Here is a 15,070-nt window from a genome sequence, read left to right on the forward strand (position 1 = left end):
GAATGTGCTTCAGTTCTTCTCTCAAAGACCGGTCTAAAGATGCTGATGCAATAGTGAGGTATGTGAATTGATTTTTTGACATGAAGGGATGCCTAAAAATGAGCTTTTCTATGTGATATCATTACATGATTTTGAGATTTGTCATCATTTGTCTGAAAAGGTATAGGGTTTCCTGCTTGAGCAGGGGATTGGACTAGATCTCCAAGGACCCCTCCAACTCTTCTTTGTTATTTGTAGCATCAATCTCCAAAGACTCCTCAGGCTTCGTACAAGGCGCCTCAGGAATCGACACGTCACGGACCTATGTCTGCTTGTCATCAATGGCTTATAAGGGCGACGGTGTGTGCAAGAGCACTAGAACCGACCACCAAGTCGACTAGGTCCAGTGTTTCTCAACCTTGACAATTTTAAGGCATGTGGACTTCAACTCCCAGAATTCCACAGCCAGCAATGCTGGCTGTGGAATTCTGGGAGTTGAAGTCCACATGCCTTAAAATTGTCAAGGTTGAGAAACACTGGACTAGGAGTATATTTAAAATGACCTGCCCTAAGGGGCGGCGATTCCTTCCTACAGCTCCTTAGAAAAGAAACTGCAAATAGGCTATTATAGGTTGTTTCGTTTGGTTGCATTATAAATGGTCTAATAATAAATGTTAACTAGCTCAGCAACGATGGGTGCCAAAAGGAGAACAGGACACGCCGCTCAGGCAGAGCTCCCACGTTCCCACCGTTGGATTTCCCTGCCACGCGGCCTTGCCGGGCCCCGCCCCCTCCTCTTTTTCCCGAGACCGCCCGCGCGCGTTCGCTAAGAAGGGTGTCGCCTTTCCCGTCGTCCCCCCTCCCTCTAGCTCTCTCCGCCCCTCCCACCCCCTTCCTCCCCGCGCTCCCATTGGCCGCCCGCCTCACGTGCTCCTGGTGCCGCTTGTTTTCCCTTCCTCGCCGCCCGGCGACGGCGGTTTCAGCCGGGCGGCTGTAACCGGTTTGGGCCGGGGAGAAGGCGAGGCGTCCAGGAACAACAGCGCCGCGCCCCCTTCCCCTCGCGACCGCCGCTTACGTTAAAGCCGCCCTCCTTTGCGGGAAGGTGGTTGCCCGAGGGAGGAAGCCGAGAGCCAGCTGGTGCTTTGCCACATCCCGGCTTCCATCCGCAGTTCTCGCCCTCCCTTCCCGGCACAGGTTAGTCGTGGCGGCGGCGGCAGCAGCAGCAGCAGAGAGACCGGGGGAGGGGGGAGGAGGAGGAGGAAAAGAAGCTCCTTGTACCGTAAAGGGGGATGCTGTGGCTCTGCCGCCTCTTCCTTTCCCGAGACCTCGGGAGCGTTTTCCATCCCCCCAGGCCGAGCCGGTTCTCCGTGGTAGATAATGGAGCGCTTTCCTCCTCCCCCAGCAATGCGGCTTTTTCAGACCGTAACTGCTGCGCCTCGACAGTCGCTCATTCTTGCCCGACTTTGGGAGGAAGAGATCCGCGCTGAAAGCAGTGCGGGGTCGGGGACTGCTTTTGTGCCCCGTTGTTTTTCACTCGTGGTCTGCCCGGTTACCTAAAGAGAAGGCATTGATTGACAAGGGTGATGTGGGGTGCTTGTTTGTACGGTTGCTCTTGTACTGAATAAAGCATTATAATTGACGGGGGTCGCAGCCTTTAAGACCAAGAGGACTCTTCGTGTCTTTGATAACCTGACTAAGTCGGATGGTTAATTGCAATAATGAAGAGGCTGCCAATTTATTTCTCGGTAGGGCACACCTTAAGCAACACTGTAGTTTACTACTTCATTCAGACACCACCACCACCACCACCCAAAAAAAAACCCAGTTCTGGTGAACTCAGACTCAATGATAAATCCTGGATTCAAATCAATTTCAGGAAATCTAAAATAATGCCAATTTAGTTGACATCGTATTACTACAAATTGCAGTGCTCAATGAAGGGGAAAATAGTGATGCACGTGTTGGTTATCACATACATTTGTATCAGTGGTTCTCAACCTTTTTAATGCCGCGACCCCAACCGGTCGTAAGTCGAGGACTAAACCGGTCGTAAGTTGAGGACTAAACCGGTCGTAAGTCGAGGACTACCCAACCGGTTGTAAGTCGAGGACTTTCCCTGCCCGGGAGCGCCGTGCATGCATGATTCCGCCCCCTGCGCCGGCCGAGGCGTAGCTGGCAAGCGGCAGAGACGGAGCAGGCCGACCACCAGCTGGCCCAGCCCAAGGGAGGTAAGGCACCCGCCGAAAAAGGGGGGGAAAAATGGCGGACAAAAAAGAATGGCGGACAGCCTTGCTTGGCGACTCCCATGAAATGGTCGATCGACCCCAAATGGGGTCCCGACCCACAGGTTGAGAACCACTGATTTGTATGAACTGGTGCTATAGTTCTAACTCTGTTGAAACATTACCGTTGAAGACTGTTAAACAGGCTTATTTATGTGTTCTGGAAATCCAAACATGAAATAACCAGCTTATACAGACTAAAGATATATATAGGGCAGTCATAATAATCAATTGACATGTTTAGGGGGAAGTAGCACAAATAGAATTTGAGACTGGCATACAAGGCAATCAAATAAGCAGTTTGTGCTTTGTTGGGTAGATTAATAGATTATAGCACACTATTCAGTTCACTGAGAGAAAGTCAAGGAATTCCGAGATTAATAGTTTAATGGGACAAAGATGAGTTCCGAGAAGGCAGAAAAATGGTATAATTTCCACAAGGGATTCACTTTATGGTATTTTAATTGTTGCTTAACAAAACTATATTTTGAAAACTTCTGCCCCTGTATTGAGGGGGTGGTGGAAGAGAATTACTTTGTTTTGCAGGTTATGTGCACAGTCCTACTCCTTGAAGGTCAGTGTTAAATTAGTCTTTTAACTGTTGGAGCAATTGAAGATAGTATGTCCCTATGTGAGCGGTTTTTGGTTTTGCTCAGTATACTTCTTGGCTTTATGAAAACACAGTGCTCCTAAAACTGGAGGTTTAGACTAGTTAAAGGATGAGGATTAGTTAAAAAAGAGGATATTGTATCTTTGATTCTGGATTCATATTTTTTGAAGAAGCTATGGACTAATATAAAAGTTCAGTAATTGAGAGAAGTTTAGCTTCAGATACTTAAAAATATTTCTTCTGGGAAAGGAAATGGCTGTCAGATGGGGGAGGAAAGCTCAAGGCTAGCCGTTTCTTTGCAATCCTCCTTTGTGACTTCAGCTGTTGATAGAAAAGGCCAAGTGATTGCGCTGGGTTAATTGCATTTCTCTGGGCCTAGCCCAGTGGTGGCGAACCTATGGCACGGGTGCCAGAGGCGGCACTCAGAGCCCTCTATGTGGGCACGCGCGCCGTCACCCCAGTCCTAGGCCTTCAGCTGGGTTTTATAAAACCTTTTCGCTTTAGGCCTCCACCGCCGTGTGCCCCCCCCAAAAAAGGTTCAATCAATCAGTCAATTTCAGCTTCTCATGGGGAAAAAAAAGATCTTGCAAAGTTGGAATTGATTGATTGAAATTTTTAGTCCCACCCAGTCTGCTGTTACCACCGCAGCCACGCCCACCCAATGGGCCACGCCCACCCAGCACTCAACGATGAATAAGTGGGTTTTGGGTTGCAGTTTGGGTACTCGGTCTCTAAAAGGTTCGCCATCACTGGCCTAGCCCCAAAAAATGGCTAAAAGTTTTGAAACGGTTTTCCAGACACTTTTTGTTTAATAACAGATTCCAAGGAGGAAAAGCCATTTTTTTAAAGTGCCTATTGCTCTAATAACAGAAGGAATGCCTCATGAAGAGTTTATGGCTCTTGACAACCTTATCTTATTCAGATATTCATTTGCTGTAACCATTGGCAATTGATGCCAATCCCACACAATTGCCATTGTTTTGAAAAATGGAAAAGTTGAGGGAATGTGTGCATAAGCTTGGTTGGGAAATTATATCTTTGGCTTCTTTTGAATATTATTTTTTGTTATTGTTGAAATTATAGTACAAGAAGAGAAGGGACTATGAAAGCATCCTACTTTTCCCCCAACTGGCCTTTTTCACAATTAGACACACTTGCCACATTTTTTCTAGCAGTCAAATATATTAGTACTACTCTAAAAGGGAACTGTACTTCAATTAAAGTTTTTTGGCCTCTTAGCTTAACCATAATATTAAAAGTGCAAACACTGAGCCAAATTGGGAATCCAGTAGGGGCAGGAGCAAATGAAATAAATGTATTTGGGGAATGTAACATGAAATAAATACATTTGTCATCGTCATCAGTAGGAATCTCTTATTTCAAATTTGGACTAGTGTAAATCCCAATTGAAAGATGGCCATCTTCCCCGTTTCTGACCAGATGTACAGGGGTATATTAGAGCTCTTATGATTTTAAGAGCTGTGCAGAAGAAAACATTTGAGTACAGAAATGGACACTTTAAAAAAAGTTATAGTCGGATATATATTGATCTTGTGTAGGTTTTCTGATCTAACCAGTGCTTTTTTCTAAAAAAAAAAAAAAAGGTGCTGGAACTCACACACGTCATACAACCCGCCTTGTCTACCCTACAAGGTTCCATCCAAAAAAGGTGCCGGAACTCCGTTCTGGGCGTTCTATGAGAAAAAAAGCCCTGGATCTAACATTTTCCATTATGTATCTATGGATATAGTTATACAGCAAATTAAACCAAGGTTAACTTAAACTACATTAATTCAAATATTCTGGATTTACAAAGCAGTGAGCCATATACTAATCACAGTAGCCCAGTCCATACAATGCATTAAGCCACAAATTAGACAAACACACTTTATCTTAATAGGTTATGTTAATACAGCCTTTGGGGGGAATGGGGAGAGTTGAGTAATATGTGATTTGAAGCACAAGGTTCAATGTGAAAATTTGCCATGATTGAGTGAATTTTGAAGCCAAAATAATTTGCTGCAAATAAATAAAAATCAGCCTGCATTTCCACAATATGTTTTAATCATGGTTATCTTAACTGTGGTTTAACTCAATTTTCTAGGTTTCTACAATATGCTGTAGTATATGAACATATGTATAGTTAGCACAACATCCTGTGCTATAATGTAGTGGTTTGGTGTGTAACTCAGTGTCATGTAACAGTAGCCTTAATATGTCAGAAGGAAGGCAAAGATGGATTTATTTGTCCAAGACATACAATTCTCCAGTAAAAATAAATATTCTACATGTAAATTTCTACATACTTTTTGCACTTGAAAATCTAAAATAAAACAGATCTGGTTTTTAACTTGGATTGAGTGATGGCTTATTCAATGAAGGTTATTTAGATGTTTTAGTTCATGCAATCTATTTAGCCACCAACTATATTAAGTTCTAGTGGTCAATTTCATATGTACAGGATACAGTTAATTGTCTTTAGTATACTGTGGTAGGTGAATATAGCCTTTTGCAATCTGGATAGACCAGGGGTAGGCAATCTTGGCTCTTTTATGACTCGTGGACTTCAACTCCATGCTAGCTCAGGAATTCTGGGAGTTGAAGTCCATGAGTCATAAAAGAGCCAAGGTTGCCTACCCCTGGGATAGATGAAGCCCTTTTATAATGGCTGGTGTTAGAAACAAAATCCTTGGTTTAATTCCAGTCTGCAGAGATTACAGGACAGCTATTAAGTTTAATTCATGATTTCAGCAGTTTTCTGCTCTTGTAGAAGAAAAACGATGAACAATGAAAGTTGGTTGGATTATTTGTACTTTGCTGAGCAAATAGAGAAGGATACCAAATTCTCATGCGAATTTATTAAATTTATATACTGCCTCGCTCTCCCGAATGACTCTGGGTGGTTTACAATAATATAAAAGCATAAATATAAAAACATTAAAAGCATTAAAATCAAGATTAAGATTAACAAAGGTTAAATCCAATGGTATGAATGCTTAATCAACCACCTCCACCATAGCCATCCCTCCTTTGGGGACCCAAGCCAACCAGAGCCAGATTTTAAGGCTCTTCTGGAAGATCAGAAAGGTGGAGGCAGACCTCATCTCAGTAGACAAGATGTTTCAGAGAGTATAGGACAGGTCATGGCAGAGAAGGCTCTTCTCCTTGACCCCATTTTTGGAAAAAATTGTTCAAAGAGGACTGTATAAAAATTTTAAATTACTATACTTGCCATGGTTGTAACCATATGGACAAGATGAGAAGATCTAAATTTTAAAGGTTTTGCTGCATTTCCTGATAAATAGAATATTGCTTCACTGAGGCAACTCATATGGAACAGCTGCCTGGGAAGAATGGAATTATATTAATGTTTACGAAGCTAGACTTCTAGTTTGACTGTCAGAATATACTAAGCCTTAAGTATCTTTCAAAATGAAAGCGTCAAAAGATGAGTTACTTAGAAATGAGATTGAATGAGAATTCTTTGTTAAAGATGAACATGCTTTCTCTGAATTATAGGGAAAATAATTTTAATCCTTGTAGGTAACTGCATTAAAAAAAATACAGTATTGCACATAAATCTAGACTAAAGTTGAACTCATTCTTTTAGTTGGTCCAGTAAGTAGTAGGTATTTACCTTTTTATGTAATTGAAACATATTGCCAAAAAAAACCCTAAAGCAGTTTACAATTAGTAATACAGTCCCTATTATAATATAAAAGACCATATGTGGAAAAATTGGCATTTCACTTTTTTTCCAGTAATACAATGTAAGTTACAATATATTCTTAAGTACTCTTGTTGGGGTAAGGGACAGTGTTATGGTGTCGTGTGAACTATTGAGGGAACAACATTCTAATATACTTTTTAAAGTCAAGTCTCTTTGATGGTGAACTTCTGGAGGTAAACATCTTATATGCACACACACACACACACACACACACACACACACAAGAATTCATGTCAAAAATATGTATGATAATTTTTTTATTATTTTCAGTCCTTCTGGTACGTGGAACTTCTTTTGCTAGGTTGTCCATAATCTCTATTTTTTGTGATTTGAGCTGCTTTAGAAACAATAATGAAAGAAGATCTTGTTCTTTCTGCTTACTGCTGCTTTGATATTGTAGCTGAGTCTGCTCAGTTTTTTCCATGATAACAATTTGAATGGTTGCTGGAAGTCATCTTTAACATGCTAGTAAACAACCTGTGACCTCTGAAATCTCATTTCAGACAGATTTCCTTATCTAAGCAGAGAAACAGAATGACCACCCAAAGGAACAAATTCGGAGCAGGAGCAACTTCTGACCTGCTGTCAGCTTTCCCATTAAATATTCTAGGAAGCTGGCAGTGACCATCAAAAATCTCTCCTTCACTCCTTCTTCCCTTCCTTCCCCCCTTCTTCTTCCCCCTCTTTTCTTCCTTTTCTTTCTCTTCCTTCCTCTCCCTTTTTCCGTGCTCCTTCCTTCCTCTTTCCGTTTCTTCCCAGGGGCAATTAAGTGACTGGTGCTGGGTGGAGTGGGAACCAAGTGATTGCGTGAGTGGCTGGGAAGCTGTCAGAGAACATTGAAAATGAGGATCACATGACTGCAGCAGTGTGGTGGCAACAGCACTGAAGAAGCAGTAATCCTAGAAGTGAAGCAGATACAACTTTCCCAGATTTCATTCCCTGGGTCCCATTATTCTGTAAGCCCAGAATACATAACTTCTGTACATAACTTCTGTTAAAATGTTCAATTCAACCTGCTCTTTCCTAGCCCTAAGCCAAAGCAGCCATACAGGTATCCTTGACTTACAACCATCTGTTTAATGACCATTCAAAGTTACAACGGCTCTGAAAAAAATGACTTATGACCATCTTTCACACTTACTACTATTGCAGCATTACTGTTGTGGTCAGGGTGATCAAAATTCAAGCACTTGGCAACTGGCTTGCATTTATGACGGTTGCAGTGTGCCAGGGTCATGAGATTACCTGTTGTGACCTTCTGACAAGCAAAGTCAATGGGGAAGCCAGATTCACTTAACTTTGTTACTAACTTAACAACTGCAGTGATTCACTGAACAATTGTGGCAAGAAAAGTCATAAATGGGGCAAAAATCACTTAACTGTTGCTTAGCAATGGAAATGTTGGCCTCAATATGGTGGTCATAAGTGAAGGACTACCTATAGTTGCTGCTTTAGATTTCATGGAGGCATTAAACGGTGTATTGTATTTCTTTTCTTGTTATGAAAAGATGATGGATACTAAGTACCTGGCAGTTTGTTGTTATCAATGTGTGACTATTTCTGTGGTGAACATGCCAGAGAGACTAGGTCAGTAGAATTCAGATAACTCATGAATGGGTTTTTCTTAGCCCATTCTTAGTAAGGGGATAATTATAACATTACTGTATCGATGCTTTATAAATTCACAGTAGTGTAGCTGTTTGTTGATCAGCAGCTTATTAATTTCTAAACCACATCAGAAAAGTGATTTTTCTAAAAGGTTATTCACACACTTTCATTGCAGTTCATGCAAAGTCACTGCTTACTGTGTAGTCCACAAAGATGAAATGCATATTATGACATGTTCTACTGACTGTCTGCAATGCTCAAAGATGCAGGTTTGAGGTCGGTGAATTCTGCATTGCAGATTAAAGCAAACTGTATGGACAAGTGGATTTCCACAGGAAAAAGAATTTTTGCAGTAATAGATGCTTTAGTTATTATTGCATTAGATATTTTTATATTGGTTTAGGATTTGATTGTAAATATACTTGAATGCTGGTATACAATTTCTCTATGTAGGATTTTCACTAACATTCTACTAGAATAAATTTCAAGTGTCTTGCTTATTTCCCAAATGAATTAAATATTTGAAGACTGCTGTGCAATAATGTAAAGGAAAATAAGCATATTATACAGTTTCTGAGATTGTGATTTAAGTTAATGATTTGTCAGAGCTTTTTCCCTATACTGTATATCCAGTTTCTTGGTCCTTTGAACATACAGTATATCCTGAGTGTAAAGAAAAATCTCTGTCCAAGACTGTTTTCGCTGTTCATATAGAAGAGAAAGAGGTTCATTTGATTCTCCGTGTCAGTGAATTAATGGATCAAACCATAGTTGTTGCCTGTTCAACTTGGGCTTACTAATAGTGAAATTACAGAATCAAACAATTTAACTCTAAATAAACTAGATTCACAATGTCCTAACATAATGTAATTGTTTTTTTTTATTTTAATTTAACATACTGTATGGATAGTTGAATTGTTAGATGTGATTTAGTCAGTAAATCATGGTGAAACTATGATTTACATGAAATATAAACCAACTTATATGATACAAATAGTGGAGTTGTAACTTCAGCCATTATGGTTTGTAACTAAGGTATGATTTACCCTTATGAATGAACTAGGTCACTTTGACTTCTTCAACAAATCTTGATTAAAACAAACCAGATTGTAGTGCAGTATGCGGACTAAGCATCTGTACCTGTTAGTAAGAGGCTTGATGAATATGTGCCATCAAGTTGGTACAGGTAGTCCTTGAATTACAGCCATTTGTTTAGTGATCGTTCGAAGTTACAACAATATTGAAAAAGTGACTTATGACTGTTTTTCAGTTGCAGCATCCCCATGGTCATGTGATCAAAATTTGGATGCTTGCAACTTGTTCATATTTATGACGGTTGCAGTGTCCCGGGGTCACGTGATCATCTTTTGAAACCTTCTGACAAGCAAAGTCAATGGATAAGCCAGATTCATTTAACAACCGTGTTACTAACTTAACAACTACAATGATTCACTTAACAACTGTGACAAAAATTGAAGCAAAACTCACTTAACAAATGTCTCGCTTAGCAACAGAAATTTGGGGCTAAATTGTGGCCATAAATCAGAGACGACCTGTATTGACTCTTAGTGTCTACATAGCTAGGTAGTTAGACCCTTAAGATTGGATAAGACTCCTGAGAATATTGTGGGCACTGAAGAAAACAAACAAAAGGATCATTGAACAAATCAATTCAGAGTTCTCATGTGAGGCATAAATGACCAATTCTGTCCTACTTCAGCTACATTATGCAAAGACTTATCTTTTTGAGAACGTCTGTAGTATTGGAAAAAGTGGAAGAAAATAGTAAGTGGGTTGATTCAGTTACACTGACAATCAGTGCACCATTGAAGGGATAGAATCATTATGGAGAACATCTGTGTGGTCACTAGGAGTCGAAAAAGATTTGGTAGCAAATAATCAAATTCACGCTATACTCTTTTTTAAAAAAAAAATGTATTTCTTGGCTTGAAATCATTTCTATTTAATGAGGAAGTTTGCTCCTTTTCTATATTTATCAAAATTAATCCATGAAAACGTAGCCCTTTTATTTTATTCACTGTAAAATAAGTACTGGCTTTGGGGAGCTCCAAAGTGCCTCCTTTCAAGTGTCATCTGCAAAATGAGTTTGCATGAATTGTACATCTTCTCTAGCATGATGAGTGGAGATTATGGATTGTTCTGGATCAGTCCTATTTGTGGACATGAAGAGGGCTGCTTCATTGTGTGAAATACTGATTTTTAACTCCATTTCCAAATGCAGCTTCATTGGGGAAAGGTGGGCATAGCTTCAATACTTTGTACTCTAACTACTCCACAGCCTTGCAAAAAATAGATGGCTTTTAAAGCTGCAAAAATATTTTAGTATATGCTTTATTTGAAGAATCACTCAATTCTGTATGAATATGTTTGAATTTGGTTTCATAGACCTTCATCTCTAGTTTGCCAGTAGTTATGATCAGTTTGGCAGATTGCAGAACTGTTCTCCTCCCCTTGCAGAGAAATTTAACATTTGGCTTTGTTTAGATATGCAGTAAATAACTTTTTTCCTCTGCGAAATTCAAAGTGCGTGACTTGCCCACGTCTATAATACTTTCCTCCCTTTTTATCCTCTGTTTTTATTTTTTATTTTGGCTTGTATTGTAATTTAAATCAGGGCTCTTTCTTGAAAGATTGTGTGCAGATAAATGAAATAATAAGATGATGCTTTCTTTTCTTTCTCAACAGATTACTGCACTCTTTGAAAATAATTGAATATGGCACCTTGTCAGGTTACCTTTGAAATAAGAGGAGTATCTCCACCAGGTAAAAAGTAGTTTTTAATGCAGACTTGCAATAGAATTGAAAGTTAATTTTCCATGTAACGAACTATATCCAGGCAGTTATAGATGGGGTTTCCGGAAAATTTTATTTCTGTTACCTTTTGTAGATATGCTTTGCATTTAATGAGTACGTATGTAAAAATTATTTTTAATGAACAAGATAAGTTTCCTTAGTTCTAGTATACTGTCTCCAAATATTAGGCCCTCTCAAATATTTGTATGATTATGTCTTATAAGTATGTGAAAATTGAATTTCTATATTTATTCTTCAGACCTATATTTCTGTATACCTATATTTCTTGCTTGTATTATAACTCTGTGTGAAGAGATTTTCCTATTGCTTGATTAATTTAATCCCTGCCCAAACTGAATGTTTTTTTTTTGTTGTTGTCAAAAATGGTATCATACGGGTAATTTTTAACTTAGGGCTATTCATTCAGTGATCGTTGGAAGTTATGACAGTGCTGAATGAATGATGATTATAATCGGTCCTCAGAATTTCGGCCACCCTAGAATTCCCACAGTCACAGGATTATGATATGGGCGCTTGGCAACTGGCTTGCACTTGATGCAGTCACCCAATCGCTATTTGTGGCCTTCTATGCTGGCTTCTCCTGAAAGTCGGTTGGGAAGCTGGAAGGGAAGGTTAGAAGTCACTAGGGTAAGTCTCCCCTACCCGTGTACCCTTTCACTGCCGCTTTGCACTCATGTCACACCGGTCACTCATGCACTCCCGTGCACCTTCCTGGAGCCTTGATGTGCCTCCCCTGCCATTTGTGCACTTACATACACCTCCCCCCCCAGTGTTTCAATGCACCTCTCTTTCAATTTCACACAAACCTTCCTCACTCTGCAGCAGTCACTTACATACCTGCTCTGCTGCTTGCAAGCTGCTTGGGACTTTGCAACTTCCTGCCGGCTTCCCCATTTGACTTAGTTGTGGTAAGATGGTAGGAGGTTTCCTCGCTTAATGACCCTGAGATTCAATTAATGGTGGCAACCAGAATTGCAGAGATTGTCATCGCTAAGTGATGCTGTTGCACTTTCGTTTAGAGCTAAAAGTAACAAGATGAGACCAATGATTTCCAGACTACAAAAAGTAAACATATTTCAGCTGTTTAAGGTCATCAAGTCAACCATTTAATATGTTAACTTAGAAAGAAACATATATATATAAAATGCTGGAGCTGATAAATAAGGGCTCTGGCTTACTGTTCTGCAGCAGGCAATCAAGTGTTGTGTTATGGTATGACTTGCAGTCTTTGCAATACAGGAAAGAGACTAAACTAGGCAAGCTGGGACAGGAAGTCTTCTACCAAGTTTAGCCAAGAGTTGAATTAAAGGTTAAACGATTAGAGTCAACACTGCCTTGAAGGTAAAACTTTCTCCTCCACCCTATGTAATGCCTAACAGATATGATCAGTGAACATTACGTAAGAGCCAGTTATCTAAATAAACAAGTACTCTTCTATTTAATAGTAATAGGATATATTTTGGATATGAATTCAGCCACCTTCAGCTGAAACATTTACCATGTTTTCCTAAATTAGTTATTTCTCCTCAGTACAGAGAAAGTGGTACAAGTGTTATTTTTTCTGGGGAGGTTCAATGGACAGTGTTTTGTTAGCAGTTTTATTTTGTGGCAGACTTCATTTCTGTCAGTATATCATAAGAATTGTATGCTTTTGGAGTTGATGGAGGCATTTGGGGTTTGGAGAACATTTTGGGTAAATTGACAAAAATATGTCCTAAAGAGTTTGTCCACAGAATGTAGAGGTACAAATCAGATACAAAGCATCAATTTATCAAATGCTAGCTGCTTACTTCCTCTAGAGCAGTGTTTCTCAACCTTGACAATTTTAAGGTATGTGGACTTCAACTCCCAGAATTCCACAGCCAGCAATGCTGGCTGTGGAATTCTGGGAATTGAAGTCCACATGCCTTAAAATTGTCAAGGTTGAGAAACACTGCTCTAGAGGACATTTCCTATCAGCCCTGTTTACGTTTGTCCTTTTCTCCAGACAGAGATATTTTCAAACAAAGCACTAGATTGCAATTGCCCTTCATTTCTGCTTTCCAGGAAAGTTTGTGAGATCTAAATGGAAAAACTTAGAAGCATTATTGTAAATAGATGATGGTAGAACTTAACACAAAGGCTTGCTGCCTTTTCTGTCTTTTCTAAATAAAACTACTTTTTTAAATGTAAGAAAGTCATAATGGATCTGTTGTTCTCCCTTGCATGACATTGGGAACCTTAGCTATAGGTACAATAGTGGCCAAAATTGTGGAAACCTTTTGGGAAAAGTTTACAGTAGAAATGCCACCTTTGGTTAAGTTTCCACCAGTTTTTCTTCTAATTTCTTTATAACTGTAGCCTTGTTCATTTAATAATACTATTTTACATCGCTTTCTGGGCAACCAGTCAACTCTTTGCTCCATTACTTTAATTTTATTACGTTTCACAAGCTCACTAAATGAAAGAACACAAAAAAACCCAACCAACTTGATAGCGATCCCATAACACACTGACAAATGTCCTCCTCTCAGCTTCAATACATGACATCAATAACTGAATCCTACTGTGATCTGATTGGCTCATTGCCAAAACAAGATTGGCTCTCTAAACACTCATGCTCATTGGCTACAATCAGATGAAGGAAAGCTACGTGATAACAACCTAAGCAAGTTGTGCTTCCTTTTTCTGGTTATTTGGCTATACCTTTTCATAGAATACAGTATAGATCAGTGATGGCGAACCTTTTAGAGACCAAGTGCCCAAACTGCAACCCAAAACCCACTTATGCATCGTCGAGTGCCGGGTGGGTGTGGCCCATTGGGTGGGTGTGGCCCATTGGTTGGGCGTGGCTGCGGTGGTAACAACAGACTGGGTGGGACTAAAAAGTTCAATCAATCAATTCCAACTTTGCAAGATCTTTTTTTTTCCCTGCGAGAAGTTGAAATTGACTGATTGAACTTTTTTTTTTTTTTTTTTGCACACAGCGGCGGAGGCCTAAAGCGAAAAGGTTTTATAAAACCCAGCTGAAGGCCTAGGACTGGGGCGACGGCACGCATGCCCACAGAGAGGGCTCTGAGTGCCGCCTCTGGCACCCGTGCCATAGGTTCGCCACCACTGCACTACAGAATCAACTTTTTGCCACTGAGTTGACAAATGGTTAGTTAGCTGTTAGATAAATAAGTATTAATTCACAGAGACGCTAAGGAGGGAAAAGTGTAGGGTGGATTGCCCACTTGCGACTTAGGAGGTAGCTGCTAACAAAAGATTACATGTACAAATCTGTTCAGGAAGGGAGTTACTGTTTTATTAGTGAAGAGTATATTGGGTCCTAAGTAAAAGAAATCCAGCATATAAAATCTCAGTTTGGCCTATGAGCATGGACTTCCACAGCAATGTTAATAATTCTAATATTTGGCAAAATCCCTTTCATATTTTTAATAGAATGATAGCTGTGAGATTGTATTATTTTGCTTCTGTGTATATCATTTATGTTAATCTGAATACTCAATATTTGAAAGTTTATTATTTATTTTTTGATACTTTTTTTCTAGGAGAAGTTTTGGCTATATGTGGAAGCTGTTATTCTCTAGGAAACTGGAATCCACAGTGTGCAATAGTCCTTCATCCAGAAGATGAGGCTGGTGATACGTAAGCTCTTTTTAGTAGTACATTAAAACCTAATAATAACTGTAACAGAGTCTGCATTTGCTCGTTTCATTTCTTTCACTGGTATCAAATTCCATTGTACTTAGGTGATTTGACATGCCTATAGGTTAAGGATTATTTGATTGATTATTAAATTTACCTCCCACCTTTTTTACAGTTCAAAGCAGCATATGTAATGCCACCATCTCCTATTTTCCCCGACAGCAAATACCTTATGAGTAGGGTTGGTCGAAAGACATATAGTTTGTTTTCATGTCTAAAGAAGGACAAGACCAAGAATTCACCATCTCCTGGTTTCTAGTTCAGCACCTTACTCACTACAACAAACTGGGCCTCCTCATATGTATTTATTGCATTTTATTTATTTATTTATTTATT

At 39.7% G+C, this 15,070-nt stretch overlaps 1 protein-coding gene across 1 annotated transcript in view; it reads left to right on the forward strand.

The window, feature by feature from the left end:
- The first annotated feature begins 957 nt into the window (after positions 1 to 957).
- Positions 958 to 15,070, forward strand: part of GPCPD1 (glycerophosphocholine phosphodiesterase 1) — a 52,279-nt gene continuing 38,166 nt past the window's right edge. Inside the window, exons 1-3 of the mRNA XM_015815972.2 lie at positions 958 to 1,173; positions 10,916 to 10,993; positions 14,578 to 14,674. Coding sequence (XP_015671458.1) covers positions 10,945 to 10,993; positions 14,578 to 14,674 — 146 coding nt within the window. The 5' untranslated portion in view covers positions 958 to 1,173; positions 10,916 to 10,944. The remainder of the gene's footprint in view (positions 1,174 to 10,915; positions 10,994 to 14,577; positions 14,675 to 15,070) is intronic.

The sequence above is a fragment of the Protobothrops mucrosquamatus genome, unplaced genomic scaffold (genome assembly GCF_001527695.2).
Source record: "Protobothrops mucrosquamatus isolate PMUCROS unplaced genomic scaffold, P.Mucros_1.0 scaffold391, whole genome shotgun sequence".
NCBI lineage: Eukaryota > Metazoa > Chordata > Lepidosauria > Squamata > Viperidae > Protobothrops > Protobothrops mucrosquamatus.